Raw genomic sequence first — 18,227 nt, 5'->3', positions numbered from 1 at the left:
CCTGTCTGCCCCAACAGAGACGGTCCAGCCTCCATCCCCACTCTCAGGCTCAGCCGACCCAGTCCTCCGTCCATGTTCCAGCCGGGGGGCTGAGGACGCAGCCGGGGACAGATGGGTGTGGGAGAGAAAGGCAGAGCACTGAGGAAGGGCCCCGACCGAGGACCCTTCCTCCTGCCCCCTCCAGCGGGTCAGGATCTGGGGAGGTGTGAAGGCCGTTGGGTAAGCATGTTTTGTACCTGAGTTTCTCTATGACATGGTCCCTGACATCTTCATGGGTCACTCCACTAGACCGAGACACTGGAGGGTCAAGTGCCTATGGGAGAGATGCACTGGGACCCCCAGGCAATGACACCTTAATGCAAATGAGGGGGTCAAGTCAGGATTCTCTGGTCTTTGAGGCATGGAACTCGGGTCTGGTAAGCTTTAAAGGAAGGAGAGCCAAGGAAGATTTGGAACGCAGGCTCCAGGGAATAGGACAGCCCCTGAATAGGGGCTCCTCATTGGGGCCTCAGTATTTATTAAATCATCCACAGATTTACAGAGTTCCCAGTGTGTGGCAGGACAGCTCTAGGCCAGGGGGACCCAGGGATGAGCCCGAGCCGCTCACAGGATCTCACAGTCCAAGGGGGGGCAGGCAGGCAAGATCAAGGTCGTGGCCCCTGTAGAGTCAGATGACGGGACCTAGAGGGGCCAGAAAAGCAGCTCCATCCACGCTGTGGTTTGTGGTCAGGGGAAGAGTGGGGCTGAGGCTGATCTAGGAGCCGAGGGCCCTGCTGTCCGCTGGCCACCTGTCTTCTGACCAGCTATTCGAAGCAGACAGGTCAACATGACCCAATACGTGGGCAAGACGGAAAACACAGGTTCCCATATGTGCCGCCCACCCTTCAGCCTCCTGTGGGAGGGGGTGGTGGAGGCCTCTGAGGGCTGGAGGGAAAGCAGCATTTGAAGACGTGTCCCCCTCCCCCCAAGCAAATGGTGTCTGTGGCATTTTAGCACGTGTCAGTAAACTAGAAGTCAGCCCACGGGCCCTGTCCTTGGAGATCCAGATGAGGTTGGTTCAGACCCCAGCCCCCTGCAGCGGGGCCACAAGTCTCTGCTGTCTTCTCCAGGACTTTGTGGTGGGCAGGGGGATGACAGTGGTGGCCCCTGTCTTCCCTGAGCTACCTCGGTCCTTGCGTTCGGTCCTGCTCTGGGCTCCACACTCAGTTTTCCTGGACAGGCCCGCCCCCAGTACCCCCCCAGACTTCGCTCTCACCACGCATCTAGCTGTGTAGCCCACTTTCCCTGGAGTATACGAAGCCAATGGCTCCTTCTCCCCACTTTGCCCTCTGGTGTCCCCTGGACTCAACTCCCTCACCCGTTTTGCGGAGCAGTATCTCTCCTCCTCTCTGTTCTCCTCCAAGACGGCTCTTTGCCCCAGATAATTAATGGCTTCTGCTAAATCATGGACCACCTATCGCCCTCCCCCTCCACCACCCCAGGCATAGGTAGTCAGCTGACGCCTGACATTTCTGACTTTCTCTTTCCCCTTCCCTACAAGTGTCTGGGAGGGAAAAGGAAGACTCTGGAGGTTGAATTCCCTCTGGTAGGAACTGTGCCACCTCCCTCTGGATGCAGATTTTATTTATTTTAAAGTTTTTTTGGATGCAGATTTTAACCCCTGTTTTCTCCCCTTCTCTCTGCTCTGAGAGGTCCCTTTGGTGTTCTCAGGGGGATGAGGCATCTCTGAGGAGTGGCAGTTTCGGCCCTGGAAGGGTTAAGGGGGGAAGTATGGGGCCTATTAAGACAGGGGCCCCCAACTCGGGCCGCGGACCGGTACCAGTCCGCGCGCTGTTAGGAACCAAGGCCGCACAGCAGGAGGTGAGCGAAGCTTCATCTGCCACTCCCCGTTGCTCGCATCACCTCCTGAACCATCCCACCCCACGCAGCCACCCATCCGCAGAAAAATTGTCTTCCACGAAACCGATCCCTGGTGTCAAAAAGGTTGGGGATGGCTGCATTAAGAGAAAATCTGTAGTCCTCACTCACTAACAACTTTGCCGCCTTCTACTCCAGAGGCTGGACAAGCAAAATACTTGTTTCCCGGGCTCACTTGCAGATGGGGTGGCCGTGTGATAACATCTTGACCAATGGAGTGTCTGCTGAAGTCAGCTGAGGGGCTTCAGCGTTTTCTTCCTGATAAAAGGGTCAGAAATCGCTTTCCCCTTTCCTGCCTTGAACATGACGTGAAGTGTGCAGCTGTGGCAGTCACTGTGCTACCTGAGGCAACAAGCCGGAGGACAAAGCCAGCACGCTAAGAGGGAGGGCTGGGCAGAGAGCACAGAGCCGGGTCCCTCATAGCTTTGTGGGGCAGCTGAGCCAATGCAGCAGCCACCATCTTGAGATTCTTACTATGTGAGAAAGAAAGAGGAAACATTATTCTTTTAAACCACGGTTCTCTGGGTTTTTCTGTTCCTTACAGCCCAGTGCGTTCCTGATGGATTCATCGCCCTTTGAAAGAGGGTGGGTAGCCCTGCTGGCCTGGGGAGAGTGTGTTGGGACTCCCTCTGGCTTCATGGGAAGCTGGCCCCTGTGGGTATGACTTCCTTGGGAGAGAAGGAGATGGGGTTCCATGTCACCCAGAGGGTGGACCAGTCCTGACAGCACCCTGGGGCTGGAGTGTTGGGGAAGTGGGTGCTGTCGGGGGACCCACTGTGACCCTGGGAACCTGCTAAAGAGGCACCCTTAGTCTAGTGGGGCATTGGGGGTTGTCTTCTATGAAAGGTTTACAGCCACCTGAGCAGGCTTGACACACTGAGGCCTCAGTATTGGACTGTGTAAAACCTGCTGCCAACAGCGTCACCATGTGGCGAAGCAAAGCAACGACAGTGGTTCAGGGATCAGATCTGGGCCCTCTTGTCTCTGGGCACGAGACAGGGACCCCCCAGAGTTGGTGAAAAATTCCAGGGAAGACCCGGACTGCCTGCTCATCTGAAGGGTGTAAGTCTAAGCTAGTTTTCCTATTCAGAGGGGAAAAAATTAAAGATTTGTACCTTGAAGTTTCAGAAGGTTCATATTGGAAAGCAGAAGTAAGTAGGGTCAGTTTTGGTTTTAAATGGTTTATCTTTTCTTCAGTTCCATGGGAAAACCAAACATTTTGCCTTCTATATACCTGAGCTCATGAGGTCACTGATTCCCTCTGAGGGACGTGGGTTCAGCTGGGAGACTCAAGCCTGCACATCAAGGAGGTGAAGAATCAGGTTCTCCAACCTGCTCCAGTCCCCTGTCAGTCACCACGCCAGGCTTGGATGCAGGAGGCCCTTGTGAGGGCCCCAAGGGCCTGTCCTCAGTGACTGAGGCCCACGAATGAGGAATGAGATAAATAACCACCCCTAAAATTAGCAGGACACATGTAACTACCTTTACTCCTACTAGCAAATTTGATCTTCAAGACGCCTCATGAGCTGGACTTACCCACTTTGCAGATGAGAAAACTGAAGTTGAGAGATGAGGGGTGGTTCGCCCAAGGTCACACTGCTAGTGTAACAAACCACCCCAAAGCTTTTTCTCTTAACATGACACACGTTTAATATCTCACACAGTTTCTGAGGGTCAGGAATCCAGGAGCAGCTTAGCTGGGTGGCTCTGGCTCAGAGGCTTTTGTGGGGCTGCGATCTCATCTGAAGGCTCCACTGTGGCTGAAGGAGCCACTTCAGCTGGAGGATCCATTTCCAAGGTCACTCACAGGGCTGTTGGCCGGAGGCCTCAGTTACTTGCCATCTGGACCTCTCCACAGGGCTGCTCATCATGCCCCTGGCTTCCCCAAAGTCAGAGAGCCAACTAAGAATGAATGAGGGAGAGAGAGAAAGAGAGAGAGAAAGGGAGTGGCTGCAATGTCTTTTATGACCTGATCTTGGAAGTGACACACTGTCACTTCTGCCTCCTTCTATCGGTCACATAGACCAATCTTGGTACCGTGTGGGAGGGTATGAATGCCAGGAGGCGTGGCTCACTGGGGCCACCTTGGAGGTGGGCTACCACACAGAACTACATCCTCCGGCTCCTGCAGCCTCAGCCCTTGGCCTTTGGGATAGGACTGGCAGGGGCTCCCTTTGGGGTGGAGTTGCCAGATTTAGCAAATTAAAATACAGGATTCCCAGTTAAATTTGAATTTCAGGTAAACAATGAATCATTTTTTAGTATAAGTATGTCCCAAGTCTTGTCTGGCAACCCTATTTTGGGGAGGAGGAGTAGGTGCTCAAGGGGACAAGCCTGGGGGGATGGCCGAGTTCTGGGGCTTTAGGATGGTGCGTGTGACCTGAGGTTGACAGGCTGACCTCTGGCCTCTGTGGATGCTGAACCTGACCCTTCCACCCCCATCCTCAGCTTCCCAGGGGGACCCAGGTAGAGTGGCCAAGGCAGAAAGGGCTGGGGAAGGCCATTCTGCAATCCTGATGCTCCCGAACCTGCCAAAAAACTCCTTCCCTAGTGGGCCTGGAGAGAGAGGCATCCCCAACCTCGGCTCCAGGTGGGGCCTCAGAAGCCCAAGACTAAGGGGTTGGCGGAAGGAGGCGGCTGGAGGAGCCGGGAAGTAAAGGCCCAGGACCCCACCTGTTCCACCCCCACCTGGGGGAGGGGGAGGCAAGAAGATGTCTCTGCCTTTCTGACCCCTCACAGAGGGGTCCCAAAAGGCCAGCCTGAGTGGCATCCCCCCTGGTCCCTGAGCCAGCCCTCTGCCTCCCCCCAGATCGTCCTGCCCCACCCCCAGCCGACGTCCACGCTCAGGCCTTCTCCGGTGGCTCCTGGCTTTATGTGCAAAGGAACCACTGTTGAGAATTAGCACTTCCCCCTCCCTCCCTTGACCTCAGCTCATCTCTGCCCCAGCCTGGGAGGACCAACTGGGCTCAAAGTCTCAGGGCTGGGAATTGGTCTGCCCAGGAAGAGCTAGTTGTTTCCCAGACAGCCCTGTCCACACAGCTATCCACCCCACCCCCTGTACATCCCTTTCGGGCCAACCGCCTGCCCTGGTTGTTGGGCCAGGCCGGGGAGGGCAGGCCCACTCTAGATGAAGCGCTTGTCCTGCTCCCGGTAGGAGAAGGGGTCCCCAGGGAAAGGCTGAGGTGGAGGCTGGTTGTAGGCGCCCTGCAGGAAGATCCAGGCTGTGCCCACCACCATGATGGGTGTCACCACAAACAGGCAGAGTCGGTCCACTGTGCGGGCTATCCGATTCCAGCAGTCTTTCTCCTGGGGGCAAGGGTGACAGAGACAGTGGGGTAAGAAGGGCCCTCAAACCGCAGACTCACACCCCAAGCTGGGGCCCACGGCCTCGGCGTATCTGTGGGGCCTGCCTCGGGCTTGCAGCAGATGGGATGTGCTGCCATGTCCCCAGCAAGGGCCCAGGCCCACCTCCAGCCACAGGCGGGGCTGGTCATTCTGTCTGTCCAGGAGACAGGCCCACAGACTCCCTCCCAGCCTCTCAGTGCTGCCACTAGCCTGTATGTGAACTAGAAAAATATGCCCCTTTGTCAGGGGAGAATTTTTTAAAGTTGTATAGTACTGAACAACCATATAAGCCTGCCCTTTAAATGTCTGGCTTTGTCTGGAGTATCAGGCTGGGAGTTGAGCAGGGACAGAAAATGATTGGCAGCTGGGAGAAGAAAGGGACCCTAAGGGAGGTCCAGAGTGTGGCCCCAACAGGGCAGAGCTGTGTGCCTGTGTGTATATCTGAGTGTGTGCCTGGCCCTGCACGCTGCTATGGGATTTCAGGCAGGGGATCCCCCTCCCCGAGAGGCCTGGAATCTGCACCCACTGTGAACTCCATCTAAGTTGGTAGGTATCTCTGAGGCAAACTGTGCCCCCTTAAGATAGGATGTGCTCGATCAGTGCACTACTTGAACATCTGTACACAGCAACCCTGTGGCTACTCACCTCATTGTAATTGTTCTGGTCCTTCATGTGGTTGACGATGAAGTTGGCCCCATCCACAGCTGGCTTCAGCTCGCTGAAGAGCTCCTCCTGGGCCTGCTCAGAGCCTACTGGGGGCCGACCTGTGGACACCAGGCCAGAGGTGGGCATGGGGCCTGCCCTCACCCCATCTCCCAAGGATGGGCCGAACTCCAAGCCATTAGGGACCCACGTGCGGTGGTGAGGCGCCGGGCCAGCCCATGACGCTCTGACTGCTTCTCAAACATGAGGTCACTTCGGGACTTCAGCGAGAAGTACTCCTCTGCCTTGGAGATGTAGCCCAGGGAGCTGCTCCTCCGGATCAGGGTGCCAGGGCTGGGCCCATCCTCTGCCGGACGGGACATGTGCAGGACCTCAGGCAGGGTCTCCAGGAAGAGCTATGGCAGGTCAGAGCGGCCATTTTACAAACGTGGGTCACCTTCACACATCCAAACGTCTGTGACTCCATTCCTGGCTTGCCACAAAGTGCTCCCCAGTCTGACGCTGTCATTTATTCTTCTGATCCCCTACTCATGGACAATTAGGTTGCTTCCAACTCTCTCATTACAGCATGGAGAAGAACTCATTTGTTGAAAATGAATTATATATGAAAAAAAAAAAGTAAGAAAAATGCCCCCAACGCAGGGCTAAGACCAAAAAAGTTGCTAAACTATCCTCAGCTGTCACCAAACAACCAGGTGGCCCTGCAGAGGCCAGGAGGCAAGGACAGTCCCCTTCCTGGGCACCCTGCCCCCACAGTGCTCACCTTCCTTTGAATCAAGGTATAACAAACACAGTTGACTCAACAAATCTTAAGCATGTAGCTAGATGAAATTTTACAGATGCATTCAGCTGTGTAAACACCTCTCAGATAAGATAAGAACTGTATCTCAAAAATGTTCCCTCCTGCCTCACCCCCATCAATTCCTCCCCACACCCAGAGGGAACCACCATCCTGACTTCTAGCACTAAAGATTGGTTTTGCCTGTCCTTGAACTTCACAGAAAGGAAACCTTGCAGTGTCTTTAGCATGGGGCTTCTTTTATGTAATATCCAGCCTGGGGCGTGGGGGGCAGCAGGGGCACTTTTGCTGCCGGGTAGCACCCCCTGTCGTGTGTACCGCTGTGGCTTCACCCGTCTCCCTGCAGAGAGGCACGTGGACAACCTCCAGCTTTTGGCTATCGAGCCCTCACCTTCTTGACTCCCTCAGACAGCACGTGGGTGCTGGGCGTGCGGAAGTGGATGTTGAGTACGATGACACAGATCACCACGACCATGGTCACCAGCACCATGCCAAAGAGCAGGAACCTGTGGGCACAGGTGCAGCCTGGAGCCCCCGCCCGGGCGAGGAGCGGGGGGTGAGGCAGGCAGGGACGGCACTCACTTGCCGATGAGGGGGATGGCCATGGACGTGGCAGGCAGCCTCTTGGAGATGAGCAGCAGGAAGACAGACTGGGCCAGGAGCACCGAGATGGCCATTGATGTCTTCTCACCACCTGGGGAGCCCATCCTTAGCTGTGACCTCTGGCCCAGGGCCCGGAGGGTCCCACGGTGGCCCCTGCACTACTGTTCACAATGCCATGGTGCCCTGGGCTAAGGAGCTGCCACTTACTGCTAGGTGACCTTGGGCAAGCAGCCTAACCTCTCTGTGCCTCAGTTTCCTCAACCATTAAAAGCTGGGAGGCCAAAGTGAGAGAGTGTGTGTTAAATGCTCAGACGCTGCCTGGCACTGGGTGAGAGCTCAAGGAACCCCTGCTTTCCTCGTTAGCCAAGCCCCTGCCACTCAGCCCTCCTAAATCACAGACCTTCTCTGTCCCTCCCCCACACAGGAAGCCCCAGGGCATCCTCACACCCAGATGACATTCCTGCTCTCAGCCCTTTGCTCCGAGACCCCAGCCCAGCACTGCTCTGCTCTTCCCACCTGCGCCCCTGAGTGTGCTGTGCGGTGGTGGCCCCCGTGGTCTTGGGTCCATGGCCCTGCCCCAGCGCTGCTTCTCGGTCAGCAATGCACCTCGCAGCCAGGCTCCAGCTCCCACCCCACCGCCCCCAGGCTGCACTCCTAGTCTTGTAGTTTCTACCCTGTCTGTCAGGGTCCGGGGAGGGGTCACATTTGTCTCTGGAACTCACTGTGCCCTGCTCATAGTAAATGTCCTGGAGCCAAGTGACCACAGATGACATGTGCCCTTCTAGAACCAGGTGTGTGTAGATTGCACGTCCCATGCCCTGGCTTCCCAGAGACCTTGTTATCCACCCATTGGCTCAACAGCCAGGCCCACGGTCACACAGTGGTGACCACACAGCCCCGATCTCTGCCCTGACAGAGGGACACTTTTGTAGTTCTCCCTAGGGTCCTTGGGAAGCCCATCATGAGAGGCAGAAGGGAGGTCCAAGAGGGATGGAACCCCCAGGGGCCCTGTCCACTTGGGGGATGTCTGACAGGGTCACAGAGCCCTCCCGCTGACAGGCCACGTGCCCCTCGTTCCTGGACCCTGGGCAGGGAGCACCAGCAGTGGTGACCCCCAAGTGGCTCCCAGGAGGAAGTGAGGGGCAGGGCGGGGGTGGCCGAGCTCAGGGGCCCTCGGGGAGGGGGCCGGGGGCTGGGCTCACAGTCTGCAGGCAGGTAGAAGACCAGGTTGATCATGAAGGAGATGAGCACGCAGGGCACCAGGATGTTGATGACGTAGAAGAGCGGCTTGCGGCGGATGATGAGGTAGAAGGTGACGTCCTGGCGGCTGGGACTGTCCAGTGAGGCACTGGGGTCCACGTTGATCCTGGCCGGCCGGTGCACTATCTCCCACTCCCCGTTCTCTGAGGGTGGCACATGGATGCCTTGGGGTCAGGCCGGGCAAGGGGGCCGGGTGTGGGGTGGGGTGGGGGGTGGGCCTTGGGGCAGGCCGGGGGGCGGGGGGTGCTGGGTGGAGTGAGCCAGCCCAGAGGCGCAGCCAGGCCTGTTGGCAGGGGCCTGAGGGGCTTGGGAGTGGGGTGGGGGCACGGAGGAGTGTTCACGCTCTGTTTCTGGGTATCTTTCCCTGGGGGTTGGGATGGAAGTTTCACTCTACAAGGGGGAAGTTTTCCTCTGGGACCAATATTTTTTTTTCTCCTTGGGAAAAACAGAAGTTGAGGCCATACGTGGTTCAAATAAGGAGGCTTGGGGATAACAAGGCAGTGAGAGTAAGAACCCTCCTCCCCATGATGTACCAGCCTTGGGACCAGCGGGATGTGGGTCTCCTCTGACAGACAGGGGCAGGCGGTAGGGCCCAGTAAAAGATCTGAGCCTGGTCACAGAGAGGGGAGGGGACAACATACACACCATCAGGATGACAGCCAAAGCCCCAACCGTCCCCTGGGCCCTCTGGGGCGAGGAAGGCTAACCAGCCCCCTCATCTGTCGGCCACACCATCCCCGGGGACCCTGCTCAGACCGGGAAGGGTCTGGCCTGTCTGTGCCTATCTGCACGCCTGTGTCCCTGTGTGTCCATGTCCTAGGTGTGTGTACGCACACGTGCATCTCTGGGGTGGGGATGTCAGGGTGACTGTATCTGTGGCGAGGGGGGGGGTCTGAGGGGCCAGCCCACCCAGCAGCTGCTGCTCCGGCACCTGTGAAGCCCTCGGGGTCGATGATGACCCACTCCACGGGGTAGTAGCGGCCATCCTCTTCACCCTGCTTCAGGCTCAGGGTGATCTCCTGGGCCGTGTACTTGAGTGAACTGGGGACGGTAGTGGGCAGAGGATGGTCCTCAGCCGCTGGCTGGTGCCACCGATGGGGGAAAGGCTAGCGTAGGAGGTTCACGGTTGGAGGGGGCCACGGTGGGCGCTGGGAAGCTCTAATCGGGACAGAGCAGGGGCCTCTGCCTGAGGCTGTTTACCTCCCTCAGCCCCTGGCGGGGTGCCCTGGGGGGAGGGGTGGCTGGAGAAGTGGGTGCACCTGAACTTGAGGGAGCAGTTCTGCCAGTCGAAGGGGAAGTAGGTGACGGAGATGCGGCAGGAGGAGCGGAAGATGGCGGGCGGCAGCCAGTACACGTAGCCTGAGGGGTAGATGAGCACATTGCAGGAGTAGGAAATCTGGAAGGAGCCGTCATTGCTGGGGGACAGGGACAAGGGCCACAGTGAGTGCTGGCCAGCTGGGAACTGGCCGAGCTGGGGGAGGCAGAGGAGGGCGGGCAGTCAGAAGCTTGGGACTGGAGGGGGAGGCTCAAGACGCCTAAGGGAGGGAGGCAGAGTGGTGGAGGGGAAGCCAGGGGGCGCTGCGGCTCAACTTGTTCTCCAGCACTATCTCTGGGAGCCACACCATGTCAGAGGGCAGACGCAGGACGCTGATGTTCCCAAAATCTTTGGCATCCCACTTCAGCCGGCTGTCTGTCCAGCCCTGGAAGCCCCAAAGAAATGTCAGCAGTGGGCTCTGCTGTTGTCTGGGCTCCCCCGTTCCCCCCGCTCCCCAACCAACCACTTCCCTGGGGGAAGACTGGACAGGGTCTGGGGCTGGGACAAAAGAGGTTGGGGGAGGTGAGTACAGAGTCAGGACTCAGGTCTGTTGTGTACAGCCGTGTAGGATGTGCACTGCACCGCTAAGGGAGGACTATTTCCCTTGTGGACATAGAAGACTTACGTCTGTATTAGGAGTTTCTGACAGGTAGCACACAGTGTCTTCTAATAAAATCAAGATACTGTGACAGTTTTCCCTAGGTGAAGATCCTAATCCACAGAAGCCTCTATCTGGGCTTGTGGCAGCACCAGCTGATGGGAAGGGCAGTCGGGCCCGGGGTTTGTCTGTAGGCAGGAACCAGTCCCTCCCGGAGGACAGCGTCTGAGGCAGGTTGGGGATCCCCAAGCAGAAGCGAGCACAGGCGAACCTGGGCCCTGCACCCTCCCCGCCCCCAGCTCTGTGCGGGCTGTTCTCCTTACGTGCTCAATCCACACGTTAGTGGTGAGGGTCTCTTCAACTTCTTTCTGTAATCAAACAGGAGGACTGTCCCCCCGGGGCCTGCACCCTTTCACCAGGCACCTACTCTCGGCTGCCACCCAGGGGAAACCGCGACAATGGCCTGCCCCCAGCATTCAGGAGTGGATGGATAGACCAGGAAGCAGGGTGGGCATATGGCCTCTCATGTGTGTCATGGGTGCGAAACGGGGGCACCCAGAACTGAAGCTGGAGGGAACGGGGCATCCTCAGCCCAAGGCCTGTGGGCAGCATGCAGAGGCATGGAGAGGGCCCGAGCACGTTTCCCAGGGAGAGGAGCTACCGGAGGCCGGGATAGGGCCTTGACCTTCCTCCACGGCCATCCAAGCCCAGCCAAGAGGGGCCACTCACCAGGGAGATGAGGTTGGAGAGGGTGAGGGCCAGGGTGACCTCCACGGTCTCCTCTTTGTGCGCCGTGGGCCGCAGCTCCTTGTCGTACTGCTTCTCCTCAAACAGGTGCCGGATCAGCCGCTCCTCCTCGTTCAGGCCCCAGCTGCCTGGGGAGGGTCGGGGACAGGGGCCCGGGAAGGACGCCGCCCTGAGGTCCTGCTGGGCCTGGAGCAGGACCCGGGGGGTTGGCCCCTCCAGGGAGGAATGGCAGTGGGAAGTGGGGAGGTGGGCCTGACGCTGGGAGAGGGAGCCCCACGTAGGAGGGGACGGGAGGGGAGCATGCCGTGGGGGACCTGGGTAGGGGTCCTGAGGGACCCTCCAGGGAGGGGTGATGGCCACTCTTACCACACACGACCAGGGCAGCCAGCAGCCCCAGCGTTAACACGGGCCCCTCCATCCTGTTCCTCTGACTGGGTCTTGGGCCGGCTGCTCCTGTCGGCAGGGCTGGGGAATGTGGGCGGGTGGCCGAGGGGACAGGTGCAGGGTGGGGGGCGGCGCCAAGGGAAGAGGCCGCCGGAAGCGCAATCTGACACCTCGAGGCTCTGTGGCAGGCTGGAGAAACTGGGGCAGGTGATGCGGGCGTGGGGACAGGGACTGGCCAGCCAGGCAGGAGCCCAAGGACACGAGGCGAAGATCCCAGGCTGGGACTCCCCACCGCTAGTGGTGAGGGTGGGGGCCGGGTGGAGAGGCGGGACATTGGGGGCGGCACTCGTCAGCCATGGACAGCAGGGTGGTGACAGGCGGCGGTACTGCCATTTCTTGGGAGGTCGACCGACACGCTGAGATGGGGGGCTCTGCCGCCCCTCTCCAGTGTCTTTGTGACCTCTATCAACTAACTGCTTCTGGAGGCTGGGCCCTAACCCCAGAGATCCCATGTCCACCCACCCGAGTCCCATCCTAAGAAAGCTCTGGAGTGGTCTCCGTAGATTATAAATAATGTTTATTAAAGCAGTTGTGATCTTCAGATGGTACATCTGGGTAGGTACGTTGGGCCCAGGACCCCTTCCCCCAAGACCCCGCCCGCACCCAACTCTGGCCATGACGGTTTCTCATCATGTTCCCTGGACCCTCCGCAGGCCCTGGGAGCAGTAGTCCTGACCAGGGGCTGCGGGTGGAGACACGGCTCAGGGCCACCTGGCTGGGGGAACCTGAGGGCTGAGTGGGTGGTGCCCCTTCCTCCCCAGCCCTCGGCCCTGCCTTGAACCCATCCGGGGTCCCTAGGGCTCTGCCTCCGCCAGGGCTGCCAAGCGGAAGGCCTGTAGGGCCTGCACCAGCAACCGGGGAAGGCTTTGTGCCAGCGTGGCTGGCTCCAGACCCACCAGGCCACCGAAGACCACGTGCCGGCCCCCCAAGCCTGCCCAAACCCAGGCTCGGAAGAGCCCGGTCAGTGTCTTGGAGCCCAGGTCTGCCAGGACCTGCAGAGGGAGGAGACAACTCAGGGGCCCACAACCCCACTCTTGGTCCCCTTCCTCCTTGTCCCCAGAAACTCTCACTCAGACCCACCCCTTCCCCAGCCCCCTCCCCCAATCCTGCACACTTTCTGCTCGCTTGGACACCTCCACAAGCTCCTCCACTCACACCTCCCCCCACTCCTTCACACCCACCTAGCACCCAGCTCACACACAGCCGCCCTCCCCATCCCCTTCCCCTTGGGCACCACCCACTACCTCCACCCCAGGCTGCTGGGGGAGGGTCTCTCCTGTCTCCCTCCGCATCAGGGCTGACCCAGGTTAGCCTTCCGAGGCCACTGCGAAGGAGTCTGGGAAGCCTGGGAACCCACCTCGTGAAAGTCCATGGCCAGGCGCTCGGAGGGGACCTGCAAGATCCAGGCATGGGTGCCCTGGAGGGCAGCCAACTTCTGCCACAGGGGCGCCAGCCCAGGGCAGCCTGCAGGAAGGGGAGAGACTTTGGGAATACGAGGGAACTGACACTAGCATGGAGCCGGGGTGGTATTCCCACCAGTGCCTCTGGACCCCTCCCAGTGGGCAGATTTCTCCTCCTGCTACAGATGGGGCGGCCGAGGGGCAGCCGAGGCTCAGAGAGGTTAAAGGATAGCACAAAGCCCAGCATCTGTTGACACTGATGAGGGCCCAAAGTCACAAGTTCCCCCAAAGAACCATCCGCCCTGCTGCGAGGGAGGGGGAGAGCGGGTCTGCCCGCGGGGTGAAACTGCCTCCCAGCGCACACCCCGGGAGAATCCCCTGCGGGCCTCGGCCCGCCCTTGGCCTACTCCACTGGCGACCGCCGGCAGGGGGCGTCATTACCGTTCGCTTCCCCGCGCTGCTCCGACCTCCGCTTCGGGAGCCCAGTGCCTGCCGTCCGCGATCCTGGGGAGCTGCAGGGTTAGGGGAACGCCTCGGCCGCGCTGGGGTGGGGCGGGGGCTGGGCTGCGAGGGCTTGGGGTACCTGAGTGCAGCCGCTGCTCGCGGGAGGGGTGCCTGGGAGGATCCCGGAGCGACGGAGCCGGCCGAGCCAGGGCCGGGGCCAGGGGCCGCGCCCCCGGAAGCGGGCCGAACAGCTCCTGGGCGCCCCGCAGCAGCTCCAGTAGGGTGTGCGCCAGCGAGCGCAGCTCTGCGGGCGGGACAAGGGTCCGACCGGCTGTCAGACGTGGGCCAGACCCTCGGGCCCCCGGCCCAGCCCCAGGAACGGGACTGACCACATCGCCGCCGGCGCTGCAGGCACTGCTGGTGCGCCAGGCGCGCACAGGCGCCCGCGGGCCCCGGGCACAGGTGGGCGTAGAAGGCACAGGGTGGGGCGGCATCTGCCAGCGGCTCCTCCGACGGGTCCCAAGCCAGAAGCTCCCTGCAGCTGGGCTCGCGGCTGAAGGGGGCGGCTGCGAGGGGCGTCAGGGGCTAGCCCACTCCACCCCCGCTCTCCGCTTTAGGCCCTAGCCCCCAAAGCCCTCCCTGGGAGGAAGATAGGCTTTCCCGACGCAGGAGGCTGGGGGCGGCGGCAGGGTGGAAACGGGCTCGTCCCCGGGCAGTTTGCCGGACACTCTGGGGAGGGGGGAATAGGGACGGGGCGCTCACCGCTCATCTGCTCCTGGAGCCAGTCCTTGAACACAGCCACACGGGTGTAGACCCCAGGCTTCCCTGGCTCCCCGCATCCGTCCCCCCAGGAGGTGACTCCGTACAGGACCTCCCTGGGGCGGGGGCCAGGCTCAGAACAGGTCAGGGGGCCTCCAGAGTCACCCTGCGAGGATCCGAGCCAAGAGAGAGGGCACTGCATCGATCCATGTCACCCTCAATGACAGCCTTATGCCTGGCAGGGTAAAGCAGCTCTGAGCTCTACTGGGGTTACCACTCTTCGACCCATTTTAGAGATGAGGATATAGAGGCTCAGAGAAGTTGAGTGACAGCCTGATTGTAGAAGGAAAGGAGGCCGTCCCGCCCCTGAGGAGTGGCCCACTACTACCCTCCGATCAGTCGGGGCTCATACCTGGCACGAGTCAATGCCCCCGGCCAGGTAGCCGGCACAGAGCATGCTGCTGGGGCGCAGCCCTGGCCCCAGGGCCCTTCTGCAGGTGTCGGCGCTGAGCAGGGGCACACGGGCTTCCCTCACCGCCTCAGCCTCAGGCCCATCTACAGGGAAGCAGTGGAAGGGGCTCAGGCCTGAAGGGCAGGGGTCCTGCTTCTAGGGTCTCCCTCCCCCCACTGCCCTCCTTGACTCCCCCCCCCCTTTGCGAGATGGGCAGCATTTTGTGAAGACAGCTGGGTGTAGGTCACAATTCTTACACCCCAGCCTTCCCAAACTCCATCACCCCAGCCCCCCAATCTTCCCACGCACACGCGCGGCTCACCCAGGCCCTGCCCTGCCTAGTACCTTCGATGAGGGCACCCCAGCCCGCGATGGCGCAGGCGGTGCCTGCGGGGGGCTCCTGGGGCTCTTGGGGCAGGCACACGGGGCGCGCCGCCCCTGTCGGGCTCACCGGCGTCCACAGCTGCACCAGGGCCAGGTCGTTGTGGAAGGTCCGAGGGTCAAACTGGGGAGGGGGTGGCGGCGCAGCGTCAGCGCGGGTGGAGGTGGGGTGCTGTTCCCAACTCTGAAGGCCTGGGGGCTGCCCTCTCACCTTGGGGTGGGGCAAGATGCGGTTCACCGGCACCTCCTCCGCCTGCTCCCCCCGGGGCCCCTCGGCCAGCGTCACCGTCCACAGAAGCTCGTTCGGGGCGCTGCGGCGCGAGCGGCGGGAGACACGCAGCACAAGGATGCAGAGAGGTCCCCTGGAGACCCTGCCCTCCGCCCACGGGCACCACCCTGCGAGCCCGCGCGCCGGGCTTTTTCTCCGCCTGGGGGCAGGGAGGGCGGGCCCGGGAGAAGCCGCGACGCCGAGTGGGGAGAAGACCCGGGACGGTGAGCCCCCGGAGAATCCGCGCCCTGGCTGGGCGGCCCGGGCGCCTTGAGGCGGGAAAGGGGACGGCCGCCGCCAGGGGGCAGCAGAGACCGGTCCTCGCGCTTGGTGCCCGCCAGCCGACCCCGGAAGAGCGGGACCCCGCGTTGGGGATCCGGGTTGGGCAGGGGCCTGGGGCCCGACGTACCCCGCGAAGCAGTGCGCCGCTGTGAGCACCCAGGACGCCGCCACCAGGACGCCGCCGCACAGAGGCTGCCCGCCGAGTTGCAGCCTCACCAGCCAGGGCCAGGCCCCGGGCGGTGCCGCGCTGCCCCCCACAATGCGGCCTTGCGCCCGCGTCACGTTGACAGCGCCCGGGCGCCTCTCGCCACACGGCCCTAGAAAGGCCGAAGCGGCGTCAGGAGGAACGAGTCCCGCTCATCCTCACCACTGAGACCCCTCCAGGGTCCACCCTGCTCTCAGCCCTGCCCGCCTCGAGCCTTTTCAGCCTCACCTGGCTCAGGTGGATCCTGGAGGAGGGGGGCGCGAGGCCCGGGGCGCCCAGGTGCTGCTGAGAAACAGACCTCTGAGCCTCGCGGACGGCCTTCCACTCTTCTCCACCCCAGGCTGAGCCTGAGCCCTCCCGCCACCTCACCCGGCACCCCATGCACACCTACCCACCCCCCCCCTTACCCTGCCCAGTAGCACTCAGGGTCTGTTTCAGCTGCCATAAACTTCTCACTGTTCACCAAATAAGCCCAGACTTATTTGTTCCTGCCCTCCTGCCTTTGCACGCGCTGTGCCCATGCCTGGTGTGCCCTTTCCACTTGAGGAGACCTTCCTGAGCATCATCTTGGTTGCAGCCTCACCCAGTCTCTGTCCCCAAGAGGGGGTCAAGTCTGAAGGGAGGGGACGGGGTGGACGGGAGAACCAGGGCAGTCAGCGCCAGCTCACCAGGGCATGGGGGGGTGTGATTGGCACAACTTCGGCACTCATGCAGTCTGTGCTGGATCTCCATCACCACCCGATTTACTGCCCACTGGGCGCTCCTCTGGGCAGCCTGCAACACTTTCGTCCCCTGGGCTGACAGAGCTGCTAGGACACGGGGCACAAGTCATGCACCGTGGGGGAAGAGCTCCTCCGCCTTGCCCCAGCCCTGAGCCCTGCCTTGGGAGACCCGGTGGGGAAGCAGGTTGGGCTCCAGGAGCCCTGGGACAGAATGGGGATGTCAGAGAGCCCCACGGCCCCAGGCCGCAGCACACAGAGCAGACGGTCTCAGATTCTCAGCCCAAGATATCTCTGTAATTTCAGCTGAGCTGGGCTGGAATCTTTGAAAACGGCTTTTCCTTTAAAACCTTGAAAAACAGCACCCCAAAGGTATAGATATTACAGAACTCAGGCTTACTGACACAAAATAACCATGGCCGAGTTGCCCACCTTGGGGTCCAGATAGCCAAGGGGATGCCGCCCTGGGCCCCTTCCTCCCTGCTAAACCCAGAACCTTCTGGAAAACACGCCTTTTGGCAGTGCTTGCTGGCTCCCCTTCCCCTTCCACCCTCGTCCTCCCCTTTCCTCTCCCACCTGTGTCTCAGTTCCTGGCCCCTTCTCCCAGCAGGGTGGGCAGAAAGGGCCAAAGGTCCTTGTGAGTTGGGAGGGCAAGCTCACGTCCCCCTGCCCGAGACCCACCTGCTCTGTGCTCCTCCCGCCTCGGCCTCTCCCTCAGAGCAGCCTGGGCTCACCTTGCAGGGTGCTGGGGGGCACGCGCGTGTACAGCGGGTGCCCGCGGGCACACCGCGGGTCTGGGAGGGGCAGCAGCAGCAGCAGCAAAGCCAGCAGCATGGTGACCGGGAGCCCCGGCAAGCGGCCCTGTGCTCTCTTCCCCTCGGGGTTCACCCTCCAGGCGTTATCCTTTGCTGCCTGCCCCTGGGCGCTCACTTCTTGTTCCTCAAATCATCTGGTTCTATTCTTTTACATCAAAATCACCGGCTTCCCTTGGTCTGTTCCTCACCTGGCCCTTAACTCCCAGGAGCCCACAGGGGAAATGGGGCTTGGGGGGCTATATAGAGGACAGACTGGGGGGGAACACGGGAGGGGGGCCAGGGTTGGGGGGAGGGAACGGGGTAGTGGGCTCGACCCTCACCTTTGAAGTCTCATCATCCGGGCTCTGAGGCCCCCCTTCTGTCAAAGGAGCCCTTGTTTCTGCGGCTCCATCAAAGGGGCCTGGACAGGCCAGAAGAGCTGACGGTTGGGCTGGGGGCCAGGCAGAGGGGGGCTGGTGGGCAGGGGCTGGCCCTGTCTCCAGGGCTCAGAGCGGGTGGTGGGGGGCGGGATTCCCATCTGCCCCTCTTCCCCGAGGAGTTTACAGCTATGCTGGGGGCAGACGCTCCTGGAGGGAGGAGACAGGGGGTGTCCGAGGGTCCTCAGCAGCCCCAACCCCTGAGGAGGTGCCCGAGCTCCCAGCCTCTCTGCCCCTAATTGCTTGGCAGCGTCCCTCCCCAGTGTGGCCATTTCTAAAGATGATCAAAGCGCCCTAATTAGCGCAGTAATTGCAGCACTGGGGGTAGTGGGGTGGGAAGAAGCAGAGGCAGGCGGACGCTGGAGTGGCCCAGAGAGGAAGGCGGGAGATGAAAGG

The 18,227-nt window shown here is 61.0% G+C and overlaps 1 protein-coding gene across 6 annotated transcripts; it reads right to left on the bottom strand.

The window, feature by feature from the left end:
• Positions 1–236: 236 nt before the first annotated feature.
• Positions 237–17,646, bottom strand: CHRND (cholinergic receptor nicotinic delta subunit). 6 transcript variants are annotated; one of them, XM_082465963.1, is made up of 23 exons: positions 17,335–17,646; positions 16,550–16,687; positions 16,110–16,163; positions 15,804–15,993; positions 15,338–15,437; positions 15,091–15,250; positions 14,707–14,849; positions 14,298–14,460; positions 13,675–14,101; positions 13,533–13,595; positions 13,049–13,155; positions 11,614–11,700; positions 11,230–11,375; positions 10,824–10,868; positions 10,178–10,287; positions 9,847–10,002; positions 9,519–9,628; positions 8,530–8,730; positions 7,307–7,418; positions 7,116–7,230; positions 6,116–6,320; positions 5,908–6,026; positions 237–5,223 (listed from the first exon to the last, which is right to left on the bottom strand). In XM_082465963.1, exons 1-23 carry the CDS (start codon positions 17,432–17,434, stop codon positions 5,041–5,043), a joined length of 3,234 nt encoding a protein of 1,077 aa, XP_082322089.1. In that variant the 5' UTR covers positions 17,435–17,646; the 3' UTR covers positions 237–5,040. The 6 variants fall into 6 exon arrangements, with proteins under 6 accessions (XP_082322089.1, XP_082322090.1, XP_082322091.1 ...); XM_082465964.1 differs by lacking the exons at positions 15,091–15,250; positions 15,338–15,437; positions 15,804–15,993; ... (1 more) ...; positions 16,550–16,687; positions 17,335–17,646 and having other exon boundaries at positions 13,675–14,088; positions 14,707–14,844; XM_082465965.1 differs by lacking the exons at positions 14,707–14,849; positions 15,091–15,250; positions 15,338–15,437; ... (2 more) ...; positions 16,550–16,687; positions 17,335–17,646 and having other exon boundaries at positions 11,230–11,371; positions 13,675–13,839; positions 13,925–14,101; positions 14,298–14,434.
• Between the last annotated feature and the right edge of the window lie 581 nt (positions 17,647–18,227).

Source organism: Balaenoptera physalus, assembly GCF_965194825.1.
Source record: "Balaenoptera physalus genome assembly, chromosome: 6".
Classification (NCBI taxonomy): domain Eukaryota; kingdom Metazoa; phylum Chordata; class Mammalia; order Artiodactyla; family Balaenopteridae; genus Balaenoptera; species Balaenoptera physalus.
Note: the sequence above shows the minus strand (reverse complement) of the source record. Positions and strands in the feature narration are given on the sequence as shown.

Excerpts from the sequence above, each read along its gene's own strand:
- CHRND (XM_082465963.1), bottom strand. The coding sequence starts at position 17,434 with ATGCTGCTGGCTTTGCTGCTGCTGCTGCTGCCCCTCCCAGACCCGCGG. Across the intron at positions 15,994-16,109 it reads CCAGGATCCACCTGAGCCAG|GGCCGTGTGGCGAGAGGCGC; the intron begins GTGAGGCTGAAA and ends CGGCCTTTCTAG. Across the intron at positions 11,376-11,613 it reads GGCTGCCCTGGTCGTGTGTG|GCAGCTGGGGCCTGAACGAG; the intron begins GTAAGAGTGGCC and ends GACCCTCCCCAG.